The 25,000-nt window shown below is 43.8% G+C and overlaps 1 protein-coding gene across 1 annotated transcript in view; it reads left to right on the top strand.

Moving 5' to 3' along the window:
- pcdh15a (protocadherin-related 15a) overlaps positions 1–25,000 on the top strand; it is a 270,220-nt gene that overhangs the window by 57,867 nt on the left and 187,353 nt on the right. Inside the window, 1 exon segment of the mRNA XM_042065915.1 lies at positions 18,912–19,019. Coding sequence (XP_041921849.1) covers positions 18,932–19,019 — 88 coding nt within the window. The 5' untranslated portion in view covers positions 18,912–18,931.

Here is a 25,000-nt window from a genome sequence, read left to right on the forward strand (position 1 = left end):
AACTAACATTCACAACAGCATGAAAGAGAAAGAGAGAGAGAGAAAAAAAAACTCCTAATAGCTCATTCCTCCCAACACCATCAGCGCAGACTACACCTCTCTCCAGCTCCACATGGCTCTTCTTCAGATGGAGGGAGGATCGAAGTGGACGTGTAGCACTCTCAGATTGCCTGGCCTGCAGGCTGCCTGTGCTGGAGAGGCTGGGGTTGCTTCCAGCAGCCAGAGATGGAGCCAGCAGGCAGACAGAGAGGCAGGGAGGCAGACAGACAGGCAGACAGACCGGCAGACAGGCAGACAGACAGGCAGACAGACAGGCAGGCAGGCAGGCAGATAGGCAAGGAGGCAGATAAGCAGGAAGTGAGACAGACAGGCAGTCAAGTAAGCCAGCAAACAGGCAGGTGGGTAATCATGCAAGCCAGCAGACAGGCATGCAGGCAAGCACATAGGCAGGCAGGCAGACAGGCAGACAAGTATGCAAGCAGGTAGGCAGGCACTGATGGAGAGTTAACGTGACTGGAGAGATCTGGGGGATTGTTATGCAGATGGTGCAGAGAGGAGGAGAGGAGAGGAGAAGAGAAGAGAGAGGAAAACAGAGGAGATGAGCAACGAGGGAAACAGAGGGAAAAAGAGGAAAGTGGTTGCTTAAACACAGCAGAACATGTTGTGTTTTGTGGTGTGTGTGTGTGTGTGTGTGTGTGTGTGTGTGTGTGTGTGTGTGTGTGTGTAAGAGTGCATGTGTATATGTGTCAGTGTGTGTGTTCAGCTTTGTCCTACACATCTTTATATCATCAGGAAGTTATCTGTGTCTACAGTATGTGTATGTGTATGTGTGTTATATTCATTCATTTCCTGTGGGGGAATGATTTATTAATGTGCATATGTTTAATCTGTGAGAGAATGATTTCCTAATGTGTCTCTCTTTGTGACTTTTGCACCACAGGTTAAGTTCTAATGTACAGGCAGGGTAGTGCTCTCAGTCCTGCTACTACATTAACACCACAGTCACCCGAATATATGCCGTCTGCCACGCAAGCATTTCCATTATTCTGAGCAAACGTTGCTTTTTAAAGTATTTCTTTTAACACAGCCTGCTTAAAAAACACCCATTTGACCACGGCGGGCAAACTTAATGTAGTGGAGAAAGACAGTGTGTTTGTGTTGCTAAGATGTTTCATTTGATGGACTTATTTCGTATTTCGTGGCTGGTTTTGAATGGGAGGGAGGAAGGGAGGATGGGCAGCAGTTAAATCGCTGTCCCTTGTCCGCTGTGTAAATCCTGCTGTTCCTTAATTGGGCCGTGGTGTCTGCTGTTGCCAATAGTGACCTTGAAGAGATCACTGAAGAACCCCCCCCTCAACACACGCACACACACACACACACACACCTCCCCCCGTCTCTCTGAGTTGTGGGGACTGGGGACTAGGGGTGGACTTGTAAAAAGGATCATCCTTTCACTGCTGTAGCAAAGTGAGGTGACACTCCAGAAGGGATGTGCCCTGGTGGTCAAAGACTTTGACTCTATAGAATCTTTGCTGGTTATCTCCCAGAGCTGAAACATAAAACATATAAATGGGCAGTCTTTAACTACTAATATCCATTTAGGTCTGTAACATTAATCATTAAGGTTTTGTTAAAATAAATAAATGTCATGAAGTTTTTGAAGTATATTTCATATATCTTCTACCAAGGCTGCCATAAAAGCATAGCGTTCAACTTAACTAAGGATCCTAAAGGTGTGCACTTACCCGGGATCACCTTTACTGTCCGGCGTAATAAGATTACATCCTCCACGTGATGTGCAGTGACTAAGAGAGAGAGAGAGAGAGAGAGAGAGAGAGAGAGAGAGAGAGAGAGATGATTCTCCAGTGCGAATGCAAGGTTTCACCACTAATTGAAGCGAGAAGTTGCCTGTCAACCGCGCGCTCGGGAAAACTACGATAATTGATATCGCGCTCTTCTTTCGCATAGAGGACAGCCTCGCATCGGCGTGTTTCCCTTTTCTAGCGCGTGAGTGGATGGGAGCTAGAGGGAGCGTGTGTATGTGTGTGTGTATGTGTGAGAGAGAGAGAGAAAAGGAGAGAAATGTATAAAATGTATGTGTGCATGTGCGCTTAAGTGTCCATGTAGATATCCGCACATATACTGCCTTATGTGTGAGAGAACCTGTCCGAATTGGATCTGCCTGGTTCGACGAGCATGGTAAGCAATGATTTTGGTTATATACATGCCCTAAAAAAGATGGTGCTTGTGGACATCAATGAGTGTCGTGTAATATCCATTATTTTGGATTACACATTCAGTGTCTATGCTTTATACAGTTTGGTTGGTTGTTTCATATAATAGCTGTTCCATACATGATTACTCGAATTGGATACCGGATGTCCCGTTGAGATATGGTATCCTCTGCCTACAGGTCTTTGGGGATGTGTATGGGGACTTTTTTCAAAGTGTCATTCTGTCTGTCGACATATTCTGCCATGGCATCATTCAAAGTTAGCGAGCCTAATGCTATGCTACTGTATGTGGCACTTGCTCCAGTTGTAGCAGCCTTGAAAGCGAAGTTTAAAACCTTCACATCGGATTAACCTAGCTTGTTATCTCGTTAGTATTACAGTGCTGCTTCTCAGTGTAGTGGAGCATTAGTCGGCGAAATGAGTGCAAGCTTCACACTGCAGACCTTTTCCGCGCATGCATAGTCTTTCTTTCAATTGTTGCTCATTTTATGAGAATTTACAGGTAGCGCCTTGCACCTGACATGCGAGGGTAGTAGACGCAGTACTGTAATTAGGTTGCGAGTGCTTATAATGTGTAGCTTGTGTTCGTAGCGTTAATACTTCATAACAATCCACATTCACATGTGGTAGTTGGACATTATTAAAACTAAATAAAATATGGCACCTTCCATCTGTGCGTTTTTAAACACACTCACAGCAGGCATGTGTGTGTCTGTGACGGCTATCAGCCTGCTTATCTCAGATAGGTTATCCCATGGGTTCTGCCAGGTCTTGATGGAGTATACGGATCAGTTTCCCCGTCGACAGCTGCGAAAGGACCATCTAGAATTTCAGTCAAAATGATTAAATGTAATTGTGTTACCTAGATTAAAGCCTTATTTAATTTATTTCCAGAACATGCTTCTAATTGAGGTGCTGTTCGTCTTAGCTGTGTTAATAATTTCTTTTTTATGTCAGAATAGATAGCATAATTCAAGTTCCCCTACTCTCTCTCTCTCTGACACACACACACACACCTGGCACCTGCCACTGAATCATCGGATTACTTATGGGCGGTAGGCTTGTATACCGATACTTCTACTTAAATGAACGAGATCCGCGGTGGAATTCCCATCAGTGAAGTGAAATCGTATAGTCGAACCCTTTTGGTGTTTTGCACCTCCGAGATCCAGGAGAGTTTGTGGTGTAATTACATATTCACGCCAACATACATGTTTTTAACATTGAAATGCGTAGCCGGAGCCTCATCTCTTGTCTTGTTAAAATTTGAATCATTTTTGCAATCTAAAGTCCCCTTATTGAAGTGCAGGCGGCGCCGACACAAAAGTCATTTACAGCCGTTTTGCTCATATTACCTGACAAAGAACAAGCCTGGAGATCGCAGTGTAATGACTATCATAAGTAGGCCTAATGACTTTCAAAGGACACGGTTTTGGTCGGATGCAGCTACTGTATACAGGGTTTATTTAAGGTTGAGTGTGTACACATAGCCGGAAATGCATTTGTTTCTCTCCTTCTCTCCCTCCCTCCCTCCATACCTCCCTCCCTCTCTCTCTTAGTGTGTGTTTGTTTTTATGTGTGTGTGTGTGTGTGTGTGTGTGTTGTTCTTATTTACCACCTGTCAGATAGCCTGATGTTACCTTAGCCATGCTGTCTACTGTGGTCTTCAAACTCTCCAAAGGGACTTGTTTGGGCTAGAGGTGTTTCTAATGGGCACAGACCAACATGACATGAAAAGCAACTGAATCACCTTGTGCCATATCTCAAAGTGAAAAACGAGCAAGCTGAGCTATGATGAGCTTTCCGAATTCTCAAGGGAAAGCAGCTATAACAACATTTTCTCTGCTTTCTTACTATGTTTCAGTGAATTTACCCACACAACTGTGTCTGTGATCAAACTACTGTGGTCCTACTGTGGCATGAGGGCAAACCTCTGTGTTTCTGACCAAAGTACGTTTTTCATGGGAACAACACTGAAACCATTGGCCACTGACCAACCCAGTAGAAATGTCATCCATTCATTCATTCATTCATTCATTTATTCATTCATGCATTGAGTCAGTCAGTCAGTCAGTTAGGCTAGTCAATCAGTCCGTTGTCAGTCTGTCCATCAAATCAGTCTGTCCATCGTCAACCAGTCGATCAATCTGTTGTCAAGTATACATGTTAGCCTGGCTAAAGCCACCACTTCTCAATGAGACATGGTCTGGGAACCAAACGTTCATTTTCTCGTATTTGAAAAAAATGCCCAGATCCGTTTATTGGGTGCCACGGATGTCTATCAAATGCGTCTGTGCATAGCTCATCATCGTCTTGCTTTCCCCCCTGTTCTGTGATTGGTTCCCTATCAGAAAATTTGCTCCATGGTCTCCAGGCTGCCTTAGCAGCATGAATCAAATCGCGCGCAAGGCAGCATGGGAACACCCAGGCTATATACGTGTAGGTATTTAGAGTGTAGCCTACTCTGGGGTGAAATGTGAGCTTGGCAGACATAACCAATGCTGACAGCACAGAGCTTTTATCACTTTCGTGAGTCAGTATACTCAATTTACCAGTTTTTGAAGCATGTTTTTTTCACTATAATTAGTAGGAGCTCTGGTTTTGTCTTCAAATGCATTTGAATGGTATATAGCCATCTATGGACAGATAAACATCCCTGTTGTTCCAGTAAATTGCTTCTATTTCTCAATACTCACATGTTTGGGTGTGTGTGTGTGTGTGTGTGTGTGTGTGTGTGTGTGTGTGTGTGTGTTTGCACCCTGAACCTTGTATTCCCTCTTAACGTGTCAGTACGCTGTATGCTGACATTCTTGAAACAGTCCAGTCTACAATGGTTATAATGCATTAAAGGTCAAGTGACACGTTTTCTTGACATGTATTGATTGCAGTGGAATTGGGAGCTGCATTGGTGCCACTGTAGAACATTGCAGAGGTTTCTTCCCCAGACTTTGTGACTGCTGACCGATAGGAAAAAAAAAAACTCTCTCCACGACACAGCAAGCACCCTCAGGAGATGACTGAGGCAATTCCCAGCTCAGAGAAACGTCCCACAATCCCTTGCACACACATACATGTGACATCTGGTTGCAATGGTCTCAGACCCACTTGACCTTTGAACTCTGCTGTCCGACGGCAGGTTATTGCTGAGGAGTCGTAACAAGGTGCTGTGTGGTTCGCTTAAAGCCAAAGGGGCTAATGACAGGCTTCAGGGCTCCCGGTGCATTTTGGGTAAACTGGCCCGGGCGTATCTGAGCCAAGATGAGAGCGTTCGTATGCACGACGGAAACCTCAGAGCTCAGCGCACATTCCCCATCAGGTGATAAGAGACTCATGGGTAGTGATGCCTGAAATGATTTCAGAGACAGAGGGAGAGAGGAGAAGAGAATAGAGAGAGAGGGAGAGAGAGAGAGAGATTGTGTGAGAGGAATTAAGATCTGGGAAGAGAGAACGGTATAGAGAGAGGGAGGTTGTACGTGTTTCAATTTTCCAAGCCCTTGTTTTTCAGCAGATTACATTCAGTGCCATGCCGTTTAAGGGAGTGATGTTGCGATTGCCATGCGGCATGTGTCTGTGTTTCCACTGCAGTGTGTGTGCAGAACCGTGTGCGGAACATTCCGGCGGCTGCTGCGGCCTCACTGCTTTTGGCCTCTCTCTCACCTCGGTGACTCACGGGCTTCTGAATGAATGGCCATGTCCTCTGTTAAGGCAAGGACACCTACGTACCTCTGTTTTACAGAGGATTCAAAACAAATCAGAGAAGATCTGCATGCTTGTTTTCTCTATGAAGCTGTGCTACTGCATACTCCTGGCACTAGAGTATTGCTTTAAGATACTCACTTCTGTGGTGGAACAGAGCAGGACCTGCTACAGGGTTGGCTCTATAGGATGAATCATATGGATAGGAAGTAGAGGGCCAACAGAAGGGAAGGCCTACAGATTTAAGATTAAGGAAAGTATATAGTACAGGCTGTAATTATGGCTCTCTCTTTCTCTCTCCTCCCATCCATGTCTCTCTCTGTGGTCTATTTTGTGTGACTCAGGATGTTGATGGTATTGACCTGCGGTCATAGTAACCAAGAGTAACACACACACACACACACACACACACACACACACACACAAACATCATCTCCTGTTTGGCAGATATGCTTGTGTCCTAAGGAAGAACTGCATATTAAAAAATGGGAATATTGATTCTTCTGTGAATCATCATCCATTCTGGTCCCCAGATCGGGTTGTATTTTCATTCAGCTGTGGATTTCTGCTGGTCAGAAAAAGACATATTTCAGACAGTTAGTTGGCATAATGCTCGAAAAAGTGGTCATTGCATTAGAAGAATATCATTCTAACAATGTTAATTATCATAAAATAACTCATTGGTGGAGAGACACCCCAAATGCATTATGGGTCATAAAACTGTGTTGTCACCCTATTTAATACTCATCTATCTAGTACAAGATATTGTTAATGTATGGTTTTGATTTATGACCAGTTGTTAATTAAATCAGAATCCGTTCTGTATTATAACCTTACCCGACCCGAACCCCAGCTCCCAGAGTTTCTCCCGTGCTTTCAGATTCCCATTTCAAATACCCTCTAGCCAGGGCCAACAGATACAAACACTCAGCCATGTCATTGTTAAAGCTGCAGTGTGGAGGTGTTTGGGTTTAAAATATCTAAAAAAAAAAACAAGAGAATGTAAAGAAACAGTCATTCTGACGTGACGTTAAAAACGTCTGTGCTCTGTATTGCTGTCCAGATTTTCCCTGAAGTTAGCAATGCCAAACCAGGCAGTGCCGAGTCGGGTCTCTTGTCATGCCATGTTGTACCACATGCCGTCTCTCTATTACGTAAATACAATGCAAGGCAGTGGAAGTGTGCCGTATGCCGTGTGCACTCTTCTACTCTGCATTCAAGACAACTCAAAGCCTTCAGGATTCCTCCTCTAACCTCCGACAGAACAAAGCCCAAATCAGCCTCATCAACTTACATCACAGTGTTAACAAGGACTCTGTTTTCAGCAGCAACTAAACACAGAGCACTTTTTTTAAATAGCATATTATGCTGCATTTTGTTCTGTGTTGTACTGACTGACAGGTGCATTTTTACACAACTAAATGTTCTTTTGGAGATGAATAAAGTTCTATAGTACACAACTTGACTTGAAGCAACCTGCTGCTACTTGGAGGTGTTCTTAAACCATGCACTTGCTCATCTCCATGTAAACTGTATCAAAGCTGAGAGCTCTTCAATAAATACATGAACCAAGTGTGAGCTCTGTTCCTCTTCAGGGCGGCCAGGATGGAGGACATCCTGTGTGTGTGTGTGTGTGTGTGTGTGTGTGTGTGTGTGTGTGTGTGTACGTGCGTACGCCGGGGAGTAGGTGGGAGCAAGGACTCCCAACATTACTCCACAGTGGTGCGGTGTGTGAGTGGACTAATTTGAAGGCCTTGTGTGAATTATTTAGTGTGCTAGCGCTCGCATACTGATGACTTTCAGTGTGTCTGGTGTCTGCTGGCTTACGCACATGCTAACACAGGCCTTCAAAGCAGGGTCTCATTTTAACAACCACATTTTGCCCAATTTGCTGGGAAGTTTACTTCAATTCACTTTTAGTCTTCTGTTCTGGATATTCTTTTGTCAAACTTTGCAGATTAGAAACAGTTTTACTATTTCTTAACATCCATGTTTATCCAACACTGTTTTTTTTTTTTGTTCCTGACTATTTGAGGAGTGTCACTTATACTGAGGCTAATAATTAACAGGCTTGTGTTTAAGTGTTTAAGTCCTTTGTATTTGTCCAGAGGCGAGATATTATCTTCAGCTACTAAATCATGGAGAGACATAATAAAAATGTTCTCCAGGTGTGGAATACCATCTGAAACCACTTGCTGAGTCCAATTCTGTACTGCAGATCAGGAGCAGCTTTAGCTAAATAACCCTAACCTCACATAGACCCACCTTTGTCAGTCGCCATGTTTACCTTTACAACAGCCTCCTCAAAGCAGGCTTCTGTTATTCCTGCTTGTTATAGGTCAGTGTTTGATATATGTACAACTGTCCGAGAAAAGGTACTGTCATCCATGACTGTATTATCCATGCTTGGTACACCCGCATCAAGCTCAGCCATTGTCCACTGATGGCCGACTTTTGTAAAGTGGTCCACAGCGGACTTGGTGTAGTGTATGGATTCTGCGCAGACACTTCATCTGAAAGCTTGAATGGTGTCACAGGAGCGTGGGGCTTGACAAGCAGTCAAATCCTATCTGGAGTCACACCTGTGACACCGCTGTCATATTCACTCTATCCAGCGACACAAAAGAACTAGAGAAGGCAGGAGAGAGGTAAGGGGAGCAGTGCAAGATAAAAAGGAAAAAGATATCTCTCTTTGTGTGTGTGTCTCTCTCTCTCTCTCTCACACACACACACACATCACAACAGCATATCTCTCTGTTGGATTTTTAAAAAATTATTATTCAATATTAACATTTATGCTTTGTAAGGTGTCAGGTATCGGTAAAATGATAGCAAATTATATTGTCATGATTTTTGAACAATTTGCCGGAATATTAGTTGACATGTGAGACAGCTATGTGAGGGTAAGACTCTGCGAAGTGGAATGGGGGGTGTGTGTGTGAGGGGGGGGGCACTGCTCAAATCATACTTCCAGAGGGACCTCACCGCTCACCATACACTGAGAAAATAAAACTAGACAGACAGGGAGACAGATAAGAAGGTGTGTGTGTGTGTGTGTGTGAAGGGGAGTATCACACTTGACTCTTACATTGATCTGAAGTGAATGTTTCTCTTCGTCCTGAAGACATTAACTGTTGTTTGTATTCTCACCTTGATATAAATCTGCATAGGCAGACAATGGTGTTAAAGCGGTGATGCTTTCAGCAACCAAATACCAGCAATTAATCAGGCCATTGGCAGGCCCTGAATAAAGATAAGCAGACTCCCTGGATTATAGGAGTGTTTGTGCCCAGGGTTGGGACGGTTTGTGTTGTGGACATTCTGTCCATCATGTGCTGTCCATCAGTAAAGTTTAGTGTCAATCCATCATCTGCCTAGTAGTGCTGCAACTGACAAACTCCCTCCATCTTTCTTACACACACTCTTACATAAGCACTTGCACACACACACACACACACACACACACACACACACACATAAACACACAAACAGACACACAAACACCTTCTCTCTCTCTCTCTCTTTCTTTCTTTCTTTCTATCTTTCTCTCACATGCCATCACATCCAAAGGTCCAAGAAATCAGAAAAGAAAAACAATGTTGGCTGCCATTACAGATCTCTGCAAATATTTCAAAGAACCCCTCACAATGCTGAGCCGCCATGCTGCCACCATGCCATTTTCTGACCTCTTTCCTACATCCATGATGTCCTTTTTCTGACCTTTTCTCACCAGCCCTGCTGGACATCCCCACCACACAGACGCAGCTGCATCCCTGACTCCCACTATATGTTTGTGTGTGTGTGTGTGTACGGTATGTGTTTGTGTGTGTGTACATGTATGTGTTTGTGTGTGTGTGTGTGTGTATTTGTATGTGTTTGTGTGTGTGTGTGTTTCTACTGTATGTGTTCAGATAATTCAGCAGACAAATAATACATTTTTGCACAGCATAATGCTTTAATAAAAAATATAGATATTGATACGATATACTGTATTGCGCAAGTGGTGATACGATATATATCGATATTTTGATATCGAAAGCACAGCCCTAACACACACACACACACACACACACACACACACACACACACACACACACTCAACCACTCATTCACTCATTCACTCACTTACTGTGTGTGTGTGTGTGTGTGTGTGTGTACATGTATATGTGTTTATGTATGTGTCTGTGAGTCTTTCATTCTCTCTACCACCCTCTCTACACACACACACACAGACACACACACACAAAATTATTTCCTAAAATAGAGCATTATGCCCAGACTTACTGTGTATGTACCAGTCACTGCAAGAATGACCACTAAATGACCAAAGTCTTCAACCTCTACCCCTTTGTGTGTGTTTGTGTGTGCGTGTGTGCGTGCGTGAGTGTGTGTGTGTTTATGTGTGTGTATGCGTTTGTGTGTGTATGTTTATGTGTGTGTGTGTGTATGTTTATGTGTGTGTGTGTGTGTGTGTGTGTGTGTGTGTGTGTGTGGACTCCACAGCCAGCAGGCTAATGTTAAGACTAGCGCATTAAACCGAATGCACACTGGCTGGCACTGACAAGAGTGCATTACAGTCTGCTGGCGATGTTTATTTTCACTACTTTCTATTACTAACCTGCACACCTGCACAGAACCCATTCACCACTCACACGCTGATTACGATTTAGCTCTATTTCTGTCCGTGCCGCTCATCAAAATCCTTTGTTTTATAACCGATTGTGACAACATTCACATTGCCGCTGCTGTGCATGGCCAGGCAATAGAATGTGCCAGCACCACCATTTCAGTGTTCGGCGCACAGCAAGCTTTACAGTAAGGGAGGAGAGCTGAGGAAAGGAGTGGTGATGGTTGCAGGTCCCAGTGCTGCATATTTGGCTTTAGGGAGAGAGTGACAGTGGCTTTGAGGCTTGATCCCCTTGAGCATTTGGTGTGTCGATAGGGATTGGCTTAACTCTGACAGGCTTGATTTCTGCACCACACCACACATACACGCACACAGCAGTCAATTAGATTGTTTTAGAAAATGGAAACCATGTGTGAAAAATCCCCGTGTGGGATATCAGGGAGAATCGTTGTCGGTTGTGTCTGTTTATAGCTGCTATTCGGAGGTTGGGTGGTGTACTATACTCTGGCCTCTTACATCCATCTGCCTTACGATGCTGGGTCAGAGCGGATCATTAAATCTAGAGAGGACTGTCCAATTGAACCAGTGAAAGACTGGCCTTTCCCCTCACTTGCAGTGGATGCTTTCTCTGCAGGTTGTAGTGTTCAGTCTTCCTGCGGCTTAACAAGCCATGGAGGTTGTCAGTAATGATGGAAGCAATATTTTTTTGACAAGGAGTCCCTGGTTGGTCATATCCAGCTGCTGAAGTTATCATTCATTATTTGTGTGTGTGTGTGTGTGTGTGTGTGTGTGTGTGTGTGTCTGTTGTGTTGTGTTGTGTGATATCCCACTCTTTGTCAGTGGTTGCCAGGTTGACTGCAGTGTTGACTCTGGCCTGTTGAGCTCCTGGTCTCACTAAGTGATGCATTATCTGAAGAGCAGAGGTCTGCTCACACACACACACACACACACACACACACACACACACACACACACACAGACACAGACACAGACACACAGAGAGCAAAACACTGCGGGCCCCAACAGAGAAGCTTAATAGCTGTCGGCTATAGTTTTCCTGTCAGGCGCCTGTTTTTCCTTTGTGGATCTGAGTCTTCTTCCCTCCCCTTTAATTCTTTTTCAATACGCTTCTCTGCCTATCATTTCCCCTACTCTTTCTGGAAATATACACATCACTGAAATTGTGTGTGTGTGTGTGTGTGTGTGTGTGTGTTAAGGGCATTCCGTACTCTCAAAGTTGGCATAACAATCAGAAAGAGAGAGAAAGAGAGATCACTGAGGACTCGTCCCTGGTGGAAGAGAGAATGTACTGTAACATCTGGTGCAAGGGATGCTCTGCTGACAGTTCAAATTATGATCGCCTGAAGTTCACTTTCATAAATAGAGGACATATGGAGTCTACTGAGACACTTAGATCCCCAAAGATAATGTGGTCAAGGCATGTCGATTTTTTATACATATAATCCCTTTTAATGGTATGGTGTGTTAAGATTATAATCACTCTTCAAGTGAAGGGAAGATAATGACTTTGGTCTGAAATGGAACTTCCTCACTGTCCTTTGGTTTGACATAGTCATGGTTTAAACTTGATAGATAGCAGGCTATGGAGGAGAGTTCTTTCTTTGCTTCTCTTGGGCGCTGTCTCGATGATCAGGTCAGCATTTTGAGCCAAAATTCATATAATCAAGTGCATTTCAGCACCGCTGTAGGGATGCGTTTATCTTAATGCTTGTAAAAAGCATCCTTTAGAATACTGTTTTATTTGGAATCTGCCCCCATAGCTTTTCACCAGCCAGGCCATTGGTTTTGACTAAATAAATCTGTGTAGAATAGTTGTGTTTGTCCATTTTGATTTGGTCTCAAGGGTGTTTCTAATTGGCAGTTGTAAACTGGTAGAGTGGATCAATCAGTTTGTTTAGTCAATCAGAAAGTCAGCAAACCCCAGGCAGATAATCAGTAGCTGTTGATTTGAGTCTCTTGCCGCTCAATTCTTTGTTTGGGTAAAGAAACAAACACATGAAATGAAACCACAACGGGGGGCGACACATGAAGCCAGAAGCAACCAGTCAATCTGCCACCATCTCTTCATCAACTGACAACTTCACTTTATTCAGTGTTTGCTTTCATGCTTTCACACTTACGTGTGTTTGTGTTTGTGTGTGTGTGTGTGTGTGTGTGTGTACGTGGTCCCTTTGAAGGTTTAAATATATACGCTCTAAGCCGTTAAAGTGTGTATAGAAGTGTTACGATATAAGTGTTATGTCTGCTGCAGTTAAAGCCTAGAAGCTATGCTAAAGAGAGGGAATTCCATGAAAGCCGTGCCTGAAAGATACCTACCCCATGTTCATCATCATGTTACATTTATATAGCGCTTTTCTCAACACTCAAGTTACATTTATATAGCGCTTTTCTCACACTATCTAAGTGCCATGGGATCTTTAATGACCACAGTGAGTCAGGACCTCGGTTTAACGTCTCATCCGAAGGACGGCATCTCCTACAATACAGTATATCCGTCACTGCACTGGGGCATTGGGATCGATCTTTTTGGGGAAGAGGGAAGAGTGCCACCTACTAACCACCCAACAACACCACTTCCAGTAGCAACCTGGTTTTCCAAGGAGGTCTACCATCCAAGTACTAACCAGGCCCACACCTGCTTAGCTTCAGTAATTCAGCTAAGACAAGGTGCCTCCTTAGTCCTGAATGCTGCATTGAAAAACAACTGCCATGCTAGCTGAAAGACACAGTGCCTTTATCATTTAATAGGTGGTTCTTGTTTACAGTAAGAGTGGTTTTGGGAAGTGCACCCACAAGCCTGAGCTGACTCGCACCCCTCTACCCCACCCCCATATTTTACGCCTATGACCTGACATGCCCTGGCCTAGCGAGTCTTGAGGAATGTGAAGTTTGGGCATACTGTATTGGCAAAATTCTTTATCTACCACCACAGGCTACACTGCTGAGTCATTTTCTCTTCTGGTTGACACAGGGAAAATCACTTGTCAGCTGTCTGGTTGACGTGATGTCGAAGAAATGGAATGCCTGCCTGCCCGTAGACATAAAAAGCACTCTGCTCTGATACATCCATTAAGACTAAAGCAAAAAGGAAAAAAAAACATCCTCTCAGCACAGAAATGTCAAATTGGCTCCAGTGCATTTCACTAGTATAGGCCCATAGTTTGGAGAGTTTGTATCTGTGTGCTGTGAGTTGGAGGATGAGTGTGTAGGAGTTGTATTCTGACGGAGAGCGGTAATTTGGAGGGTGATTGGATAGGTTTGATTGTGTGTGTTGTGATTTGGAGAGTGAGTGGATGTTCTGAGCTGTCATTTTGACAAGTGAGTGGATGAGTTTTAATGTGTGACGCTGAAGAGTGAGTGAAGTGTCTGGGTTTTACTCTGACTCCGAGGTGTGGGTCGGTCGTTGAGAACCGGTCGGTCCATTAGTTTATTGAGTTGCGTTAACGACTGCGGCCCACACACAGCCGCTTCATCCGCTCAGTTTGGGCTAATGAGCTGCTGAGCCCCTTCACGCTGCAGAGCCCCCGTTAGCCGGTTAGCTTTACCCTTTTCACTCTGTCTGTCTTACCAGAGCTGTGTGTTTGTGTGTGTGTGTGTGTGTGTGTGTGTGTGTGTGTGTGTGTGTGTGTGTGTGTGTTAGTATAGTGTGGCTTTGCATGCAGGTGTGTGCAACTTTGCCAGACATTCCAGTAAAATATGTGTGTGTGTGTGTGTGTGTCTGTGTGTGTGTGTGTTTGTGTGTATGTGTGTGTGTGTGTGTGTGTGTGTCCACACATGTTGATTTTGTTATTTTATATGATAAAAAGCAAACCGATCCCCCTGGGATACCAGAGCCCGTGAACTATTACAAAGCCATAAATTAGTAGCTGTGCAAATTATTATTCATCTGTCTGAAGATTATTCTCATTTTAATTTTGATATGTTTCAAACCAAAAGCACAACTGTGGGTATATAGCAAATTAAATCAGCAAAAATATATCCTCCAGTGTGCGATGTAAACTAGTTTTTGAGGTTTCAGTATTTCTACTGCACATCATCAACACCTGGAAAAAGAAGGGCTGTGCACAGGGATTTTGAACTTTGACACAACTGTACAGTAGGTATGTTAAAGCAATTGGGTAATGTTTATCATTAAATTCTAAAAAAAGTTGTTGTTGTTTTATCTTAACTTTAAAAACATTTTTGATAGTCCTCTTCTGCGGTCAATTGGCTGTGTGCTGTTTGAAAGCATGAGCGTGCTGATTTGTTCACACTTACTCAAGGTCTGTTCACTGAGTGCATTTGGCTGATCTGCGCTTTTTAAAGTCTTAGCGCTCTGCTCCCGTTGTTTTCTGCTCCCCATATTGTTGATGCCAGCAGTGCTTTCCCCCCTTGTTTATGGGAAAATGGTTGCCCGGAGACTGATTTATGATGGCGTGCAATTTTTTCTCTGGCTAAGGGCTTGAATCAGCGGCTATATTAATGATGTTATTGGATCATAATATAAATGGGCCGGGCCAGCGGTTGTTAGAGCGACTCAGCGGTTTCTCCTGACTAGCGTGAAAGTCAGGCCAGGTGTCAAACAGGAGGCTAAAAAACCACGCTTGAAAGGGCTGAAGAATGTCTGCAGTCAAGGGACGACTTAGCACTTCCACAATGCAGACCATTGTTAGTCTAAAGTCCAGAAATTCCTGGTGTGCAGTGTCGGTCGAGCTCAGATTCATGAACAATACAAGTGACACTTCTCGGGGTTCCCAAATCCCATGATGTCTGAATTATTCAGAGAAATGAATAAATGTAATGCGTTGTTAAAGCTGAAGGCAGGAAATGAGTGTGTGCTCTGGAGGCTGGGTAAGGCTTCACTGTGATGTCCATCACCACTACTGGACAGGGCAGCAGAGGAGCTCTGTCCACAGTGAGGGGAGGGGAGGGGAGGAAAGAAGAGGGAGAGGAGAGGAGAGGAGAAAAGACAAGAGCAGAGAGGAGAAGACAAGAGATGAGAAGAGTGGAGTGAAGTTCAATGGTGAGGAGAAGAGGAGAGGACAAAGAGAGGAGAGGAGGAGTTAAGAGAGGAGAGGAGTAGAGAAGAGAGGAGTAGATAAGAGAGGATAGGAGTAGAGAAGAGAGGAGAGGAGGACAGATAATGGGAGAGGAGAGGAATAGAGAGGAAGGAAGAGGAGTGGAGAGGAGAGGAGCAGAGGAGAGAGGAGGAGTGAAGTGGAGTGGGGAAGAGAGAAAAGAAAGGAGAGAAAAGAGGAGGAGAGGAGATGAGAGGGGAAGTAAGAGCAGGAAAGGAAAGGGCATGCTGTTCACCCCTGCTGCTTTACCAATGACTGTGACCTTAGCATGCATCAACACTCTGCTAAAGGTTCTCAGCCCTCCCCTTTACTGGCTGTATGTACACACACACACACACACACACACACTGCTCAACCTCATACATATATCATACTGTACATCAGATACCCAACTGGAATCAATGCATCTGCGATTTCAGACTGATCTTGGTGAAAGATATGGCAGATTTTGCTCACTATTATTTTCCCCCATCTCCCCTCTTTTGTTTGTTTTAGACATGTATTTTGTTGTTCTGTGTCTTTTGTTAAGGGAACTTGTCATGGTGGAGGGTTGCATGAATAAAAATGTTGTTATCATGAATATGTTATTATTATTGAGCAGAAGAACCTGTCATCCAGCTGGGTGTCATGGTAACTGGAATCCCACCGTTTTGTGCTTAACTCTCAGGCCCCCGCTTAGATTCCTCCCCTGGAAAAGAAAGTCTTCTTTCACAGTAATGAGAGAGAGAGAGACTAAGAGAGAGAGAGAGTGAGAGAGACAGAGAGTGGTCACATTAGCTACAAGAGACAGGCATCTCCAGAAACTTGCTGCTGAGTGGGTGTTACTAGCTCATCAACAAAGCTGTGCCTTGCAGGTAGTGGCTTGCTAACGCGCATCACCTCAGATGTATTTTTTGGTAACAAAAACTGCGTTTTTAGATTTAATAACGCTTATTTCTTGCTAACTTTGACCAAATGTAGAGGCAAAAAAACTAAACTTATTTGTTTTATATAGACGTTTATGAGTTGGCTCTGCCATCTTGGATAATTTCTTTGTTAGTGACATTTCAAGCAATGTATGTCACGCTGCTTTCACTTAAACTGGCAGTCGCTGTGTCACATCGGTCAGCATTTACATAAAATAGACTTCTTGTCTATGTTGGCCCCGCTCAGCAGGCGACATAATGACCACTTGCCTCTTGGTGCTGTAAAATGCCAACTCTGATTGAAAATGAATGGCAGCTGGTCACTTTGCCTCTGCCTCTTGTAGCGAATGTGATAAAGCCGTTAAACCTGCAATATTAAACCAATATTTAATGTAGGTAAGTATGGAATACAGAGCTCAACTAATCACGTTGTTGTATTGAGATGGCAATGAAGCGGGTTTTGTGCATGAGGCATAACCTGGGTGAAGGTTAAAATTAAAGCTAAAAAAGATGCATCATTGACCCAACTATGAGCAATTCTGAGGCATTGTTACTTGTTTGGTCATTGTGTTGTGAATGTGTTCTTGCGTGGAGAGTTGATTGGCATGTGTCGTGATTGAATGAGCCTGTATGAGATGGTTTGAAGGTTTTAGAAGAAGTGAACTTAGTGTTGAGAAATGTATTGTATTGAAAAATAACACCCTCTGCCCATGTCTCAGCATTAGTCACAGAGTCAGAAAGTTCTCTCTTTCTTTCTCTCTCTCAGTTCAGTTCAATGTAATTCAATGTGCATGGCCATTTGAAAGGAAATAGTGTTGCCAAAGCATAGAGCTCTCTCTCTGGAGGATGAAGGTGATCTGACATATCTCTTTTCTTCCCACCCATCTGCCTTTCACTTAAAAGACTCCACTTCAGAAACAGATAAAAGAATGGATAGAGGCAGAGAAAGAATGAGAAAGAGGGAAGGATAGAGAGAGTAAGTGAGGAAAGGAGGGAGAGCGTGAAAACTACCTGCATCTGACAAATTGATCTCATGCTTTCTGTGCACGCTGGTGGCAATGGGCTGAGCTGCGGCCTGTCGAATGTCCACTGCACTGAGGCCGAGGCCTCTGGGGGATAGCAGAGCAAAGGTTAGTCAGTCAGCAGAGGCCACAGGAGTGGGCAGAGAGAGAGAGAGAGAGAGAGAGAGAGAGAGAGAGAGAGAGATTGAAGGGGCCTTAACACAGTGCTCAGTGCTCAGACAGGCCCCAAAAAGCTGATGAAATTCCTCTCACATCCACCGTCTTCTGGCGTCATAAAGGAGCCTTAGTCCTGTGCACACAAACATGCCCACACAGATAGAGGAGCACACACACACACACACACACACACACACACACACACACACACACACACACACACACACACACACGCAGAGGCCCTCAGTGTGCAGACTAATTTGGTGTATGTGCAACAGTGAGCCAGGGTGCCAGGTGATGACTAAATCTGACAATTGTCTTACATCATCAAACAAATCTCTGAGTCTGTAACTCTCCGCTGTGCAGGTCTCAGAGTAAATAACATCTCTCCCCCTCGAACTGTCTCTTCTCCTCTGTCTCTCCCTACTTCTCTCTCGGGTACAGCCCAAACATCCTTCACTTTCTTGCTCTCCCTCTCTGCCTCTCTTTCATTTCCTCTCTTTGACTCACTTAATTACAGTAAAAACCTCCTTTACTTTCTGCTGCCCCCCCCCCCTCCCCCCTCTCTCTCTCCCTCTCTCTTCCCCTCTCCCTCTCTCTCTTAAGCTCTGCCATATGTCATGGTCAGATATTTCAGACTGTTGTATTGGCATTTCTGTAGAAATGTGGTGTCCATCCCATCATTCAGAGCGTTACAGTTCTGAAACCCTTTTTGCCACACACACAAACACACACAAAGCACCCAGTCAGCCTCCACAGGCCTGGACACCTGGGCTCAGACAGTGACTGCTAGCCATTGTCCGGGCAAATCATCCCGGCTTTGTCTTGTGGTTAATTGTTTTTCTATGATATTGTAAGGATTACTGATGATGTGCACAGGTTCTATGGAGACAGTTGTCTTCAGACACCTTCCTCTCCTCTCCTCTCTCTCTCTCCCCCCTCTCTCGCTCTCTTTCTCTCTCTCAATCTCTCACTATCTCTTGCTCTCTTTCTTTCTATCTCTCTTTCTTGCCATTTCTCTATCTCTAACTCCTCTTCCCTCTCTTTTACTCTCTGCCCCCCCCTCTCTTTGTCTCTCTGTCCGTCTCTTTCCTTCGTTGAGACTGGGGAATATTAGTGCTCTGTGTATTGTATTAGCGTGAGGATGTGAGGATAATGTTTTAAGGAAGGCCTTCCCCTTACTCTCCCTACAGGCTCTGAGGATCGAGTGAAGATGCGGAGGCCGTGGCTGTGGATATGGCTGGGCATTGGCGTCAGCCTCCTCTCTCCACTCTCCCTTGTCTGGGCCCAGGATACTGAAGGTGAGTCCGTGCTACCTACCTGCATGAGGATTGGGGATGCTCGATGGTGTTTTATACCCCCAACGTCGTCTTCCAGGCAGCGCTGCCACCGTCGACTTAAAAGCACCTTATCCTAAACCTAATAAACATTCATCAAGAGGCCTCTCATTGGGCGGTGTTCTGTTTAATTATCTTACTCAGTGAAGTGTTAATGCTCAGAGGCGTTCTAAAAAAAATGTCACGGTCCATTGTAAAAACAACTTCACATTTGAATGTTTGACTGTGAACAACTTATCCTACCTTGAGTTTTATAATAATTATATCATTCTATTAAATGACTCCTGCTGTTTTCAAAAATCAAGTGAAAATGAAAGAAGACTGTTGATTGGTGAAAATAATGTATTCTGTGCAGTGAGTCTGTGCAGTGAGTAAGCCTTTCTGGTAGTGAGTATGTCTCAAGAGATGGGCTAACGAAAGACGCTAGCACCCGTAGCTGTTAGCTTCCTTGCTAGCACGCCAGCCTTCCAGGCCAGTGGTGCAAGTTTGTGGGTTCGTGGCTGGTGCTGGACCACGTCGTCAACACAATGCGCTAGAGCTAATGCCCCTCTTCATAAAACTCCTGTCAACACCCAGCTCTTCCGAGAGTACCTCCTCTCCTAGCACTACCAACTGGACATGCTTAATCTAGCACTCACCAATTGACTATCCCTCTTCTGCTTCCCTTACCTTGACTTAACTCTACTAGAACGATCACTCAATTCTCTGCGAGTAGTACTTATTGCTGCACATTCACTGTACCTTGATTGTTCCCTTTTAGTAAGTCACTTTGGTTAAAAGCGTCAGCTAAATGAAATGTAAATGTAATGGAATGTTAGTCTGTCATTGGGAGCACAGTCTTCACAGTAGCCTACACTGCTCACTGTCATTGGGAGCACAGTCTTCACAGTAGCCTACACTGCTCACTGTCATTGGGAGCGCATTCTTCACAGTAGCCTACACCGCTCACTGACACTCGTACGCTAGAGCTACTGTAACATTAGCCAGCCAATTCCGATCTGTGCAGTGAGTAATCCTCACCCCCTGCCACCTTACAGTGAGAGACACACTTACGACAGATGTTACCACCCGCAGGGTATTAGCCTACTTGCTAGCACTCTCCTGTCTCCCATGTCAGAGGCTGCGAGATTTGAGTGTGGCGTCGGACTGTGCTGTCAAACAACGCAGGTCACACTGAGAGTGTTTTTAAATTGTGCTTCACATTTACATTTATTCAATTAGCAGACACTTTTATCCAAAGTGACTTACAAAAATGAGGAATAACATTCAAGAGGAGACCTTAAGTAACAACTAATACAGGGGGCAGCTGTGGCAAAACAGGCTCAATGCTCATGCCATGTACGGGTCCTAGTGCCCACGCGGACCCAGGTTCAAATCCGACCTGCGGTCATTTCCCAATCCCACTCCATCTCTCTCTCCCACTTACTTCCTGTCTCACTCTTCACTGTCCTATATATACAAATAAAGGCAAAAAGCCCCAAAAATATACTTTTAAAAAAAGTATCAATTAATACTACATCAATCTATAGTAATACAACAGTGATTTGATTTAATCATTTTGTAGAAGTGGTCCCAGGGTCCCATGTCTCTGTGTCACATGTGGTGTTTAAGGAACAAAGTGGTGTGGCTGTATGGGTTTTGAGCTTGTAGCTTGCTCAGCAAAGCATTATGAGGAGACAGGATGTCCTCAAGTGCAGAATGGGGTGCACATTGATGGTGTGTTTGTGCTCCTTGGAAGGTCGGAGCAATGTGGAGCTGGGAGTGTGTGATTGTGTGGCTTTGTGTGTGTCTGTAGGACATTGCACTGACTTGCTGACTTGCTTTTTGGTCACGTCCTTGTGCCTCTTGTCACAAAAGGAATGTATTGACACAAACACAAATGCACAAATACAAACACAATCTCTCTCTCTCTCTCCCTCTCTCTCTTCCCCTCCCTTTCTGTCTCTCATTGTGTGTGTGTGTGTGTGTGTGTGTGTGTGTGTGTGTGTGTGTGTGTCTGTGTACTGTACGTGTGTGTGTCTGTGTATGTGTGTGTGTGTGTGAGAGAGAGAGAGAGAGAGAGAGAGAGAGAGAGAGAGAGAGAGAGAGAGAAACAGAGAAAACAGCAGAAGGAGAAGGACAGATACAAAATATGCAAATGTGATAGAGCAGCAGGTAGAGCAGCACCCACACAAAGGGATCAGTCAGCCAGGAGGACCAGTGGCAGACATTACTGGGGTACATTTACTCAATTACTGTACTTAAGTCATTTTTTATGTATCTGTACTGTACTTTACTTGAGTATTTCAATTTTGTTAAACTTTTAACTTTTACTCCAGTACATTTCTAGGCCAAATATCTTACTTTTTACTCCACTACATTTTGTGACAGCTGAAGTACAGCTGAACTTCCTTTTGGAAAAAAGACTGTCCATATACATGCATATTTTCTATTAAGTTAAGTAAATCTTTAAATAATGGTGTTACCTAACCTATGTGATTGTTATATCCACTATTTACTACCTTGTTGACCTCTTGACCATAACTAGTCTCATGACGCCATCGACCAAATGATGATAGACAATGATAGACAATTATAGATAGATATACAATGATAGACAATGATAGACAATCTGACACTATCAAACACAAAAGGGAAAGTCTTGATTTGGTCCGAAAGTGTAAAACATTCAACAAAGCAAAAAGTGGTTACTTTGAAGTATCTAAGATAAGACATCAGATTAGTTTGTTTTTAGTTTTTACATACAACAATTCTTATTTGATTTTGTCCTTGAATGAAGGAGAAAGGCTCAAGGAATGCCTATGCCTGTGCATAATCATTTAAAAAATGGTAAATGCAACTGTGTTAGTCATAATACATTTTAAGACTTTTACTTTCGATACTTAAGTACATTTGAAGGAAAGTACTTTTCTTTCTTTTCCCTGTTTGCTTTGATTGATAACTGAGGTGATTAAAATCAGAGGAAGGTTAAGTTTAAAATAAAAGTGTTTAAATTTAACTTTTTTTTCCTTCTGGTCCTTATCTGAAATTTTGATTTTTTTTAAAAAAAAATCAATAATTATCGATATTGACTGATATGAAATGCTTATATCGTGATACAGTGTTTAGCCATATCGCCCAGCCATCACTGCCCAGCACTGAACTTTACATGCGTATCAGAAAACTTCTCACAAAAAAGCTCACAGATATTGTGTTTTTTTTTCCAGCTTAGTGCTTCCCAAGGACAGTTAGCAATGAAAACAAGAATTCATACCGGTCAGAGGATGTATGAAAAGAATGAGTGCATTTACAGTAGAGAGGAGGTGAGAGTAAAGAGAGTGTGGGTGTGGGAGTGGGGATTGTGGCACCAATAACACAAGAATGAAACAGAATTAAAGAAAAAAAACACTCTGATTCATATCTCTTCAGCAGAACAGATCTGTTGTCTGCCAAAACTCCCTCCTAAACCTTTACTGCCTGGCAAAAGTCCTTTCAGATCTTTCTTTTCTTGCCTTGGATGTGAGCTGGATCAGAGTGGGTCAGAGTTTCTTGCTGACCCGATATCCCACTTGCATTCCCATCAAAAGATCGTCCTATTCCAAGTCCAAGTGAACCCGTTTGAGTTTAAATGAGATTATGATTTTTATTTGACAGTAGCTTGTACTCTGCTATCTGACCGATCTGACCGGAGGCACTGTGTAAGTGTTATCCATTTAGCAGATGTTCTCTGGCTGGGCCAGGGTGTCTGAGTTCTGTGTTCACAGAGAGCAAAGTAGGACAGAGCTCAGGGCAGAATTATACACCCCTCTGACGAACAAGCTTTCTAGATGATCATCTCATTAGCCTTTTTATGACGTTGCTAATAGTGTGTAAGCAGCCATGAAGGTAAACAAAGGCTACTTTGATAAATCTGATTTATGAAACTTTGTTTAATTTTGTTAAAAAAAAAAGGAATACCGGTAATGTTAGAGATCCAACTACTGCCACTACCAGATCCAACTACTGCCACTACCAGATCCAACTACTGCCAAGAAACGTGTGTCTTTGAGAAAGACTTTCCATATGTTATGTGGGATATGGTGTGTGTGTGTGTGTGTGTGTGTGTGTGTGTGTGTGTGTGTGTGTGTGTGTGTGTGTGCGCATGCGAGTGGGTATGTGGATGATGAATACTGTATGCAAGTGACCCAGGAGGTGGAGGAGAGGACGTCCCTCTAGTCCTATCATAGGTACAACCACTACAGACTGCCCGCTCTCAATCCAATCAACCTCTAATCCTGGCCTTCTCTTCCCCCTTCTCCCTCTCTCTCTCCCTCTCTGTTTCACTCTCTCTCGTAATGATCCTCTCTCTTTCTGTTTCTGTCCCTCTCTCTTGTGATCACATTTCTCTCTGTTCCTCCCTCCTTCTCTCTCTCTCTCTCTCTCTCTCTCTTTCACTCTTGTGATCTCTCTCTCTCTCTCCTCTTGTCCACCCACTCTATGCTATCCTCTGCTTTGTTAGAGAAGTCATATTGAGGGTATGTGTATGACAAGAGAGGAGGATTTGTCCTCACGCACACCCACCGTATTGGGGTCTTTCTGGGCCCTGATGTTGTGTTTGTGTGTGTAAAAACTAGCAGTGAGTGAGCGGCAGGCGATGACTGTGCCAATCCTCATTCTCTTGTCTTTCAGCTCTGAAATCCCCAGGGATGGCAGTGCTCACACAGCGCACCCTAATGTGTGACGGAGCTGCCAGAAGATGACGATACCTATTTCTGTGAGAATTAAAGCTGCACCAGCTGATTCTTAGCCTTTTTCTTGATAACTCAGGCCAGGTGTCCCCACGGCAGGAGTCCGGTTGAGACTGGCCTTCAAAGCACACACGCAAAAAATAATTATCAAGCATGGACACCTGTCTTTTTATAGGGTCGATCATGTCTAGTTTCAGTGTGTGGAAACAGTCTGGACAGCTGTTTCACACAGCCTCAGTCATGACCTGGTGCACCTTTTGAAACTGTGAGTTAGGGGTTTAAACAGACGTTTATATTACTTTAAACGTTATTAAACTTTATCGGTCTGTCTGTGACCTACTGCATTTGTATCTGTGCAGTGTTTTAACAAAATACTATGACGTATAAAGCTTTATGTTTGTTTTATGAGGTGCACTGGTTGTCTTTGTTTATGTATAAATTGTAATAGATTTGAAGCTAAGCAGCGCTAAAGCCGCTTCGTGGCGTGGGATGTGGACACTTGGGGTTAACAATGTTTACTGTTGTTCTGGCTTTGCTCATCCTGATCAAACACACTGTTTTGTGTTTCATCACTGAGCACAGATTGGATTTTCCAGTTTGTTGCTCTTTGCACAGACTGGGATTTAAGTGTTTCCTAACAATGACGCATTTGGTAAAGATGACACGCTATGGTCGCCAGGACAACATCCTGGTCTTATCCCAATAGAACTGGGAATCCTATTTCAGGCAATTCCCTCCTTTTTAAAAATACCCAGTGGGCACACACACACACACACACACACACACACAAATCCAGGACATAATCTTAAATTAGTCCCAAGATGATTGTCTGGTATTTGTATTTTTATTGATTGTAAATTCCTGTCCTTAAATACACACACACACACACTCTCTCTCTCTCTCTCTCTCTCTCTCACACACACACACACACACACACACACACACACACACACACACACACACATACTGAACACTCCACTTTTGCTGGTTTAAATGTCACAGGCGGATATAAATGGCAGCAGCATTCATAAGAAATTATGAGGTTGAATGCTGGAGTGTTAAAGTTCAGGTCTGCTGAGAAGCCCACTCAACGCTTCCGCTGTCTTCTCACCCAGCAGCTCGGTAATTTAGCACTTATCCACTGACCCCACATAAGGTGAGAGGAATTACTGGAAATCCTTCACTTTTGTCTCGGAGGACATTTTTGTGGATATATGCACGCGACTGTGCTTAACCAGC

This window comes from Alosa sapidissima, chromosome 16, assembly GCF_018492685.1.
Source record: "Alosa sapidissima isolate fAloSap1 chromosome 16, fAloSap1.pri, whole genome shotgun sequence".
NCBI classification, from domain to species: Eukaryota; Metazoa; Chordata; class Actinopteri; order Clupeiformes; family Clupeidae; genus Alosa; species Alosa sapidissima.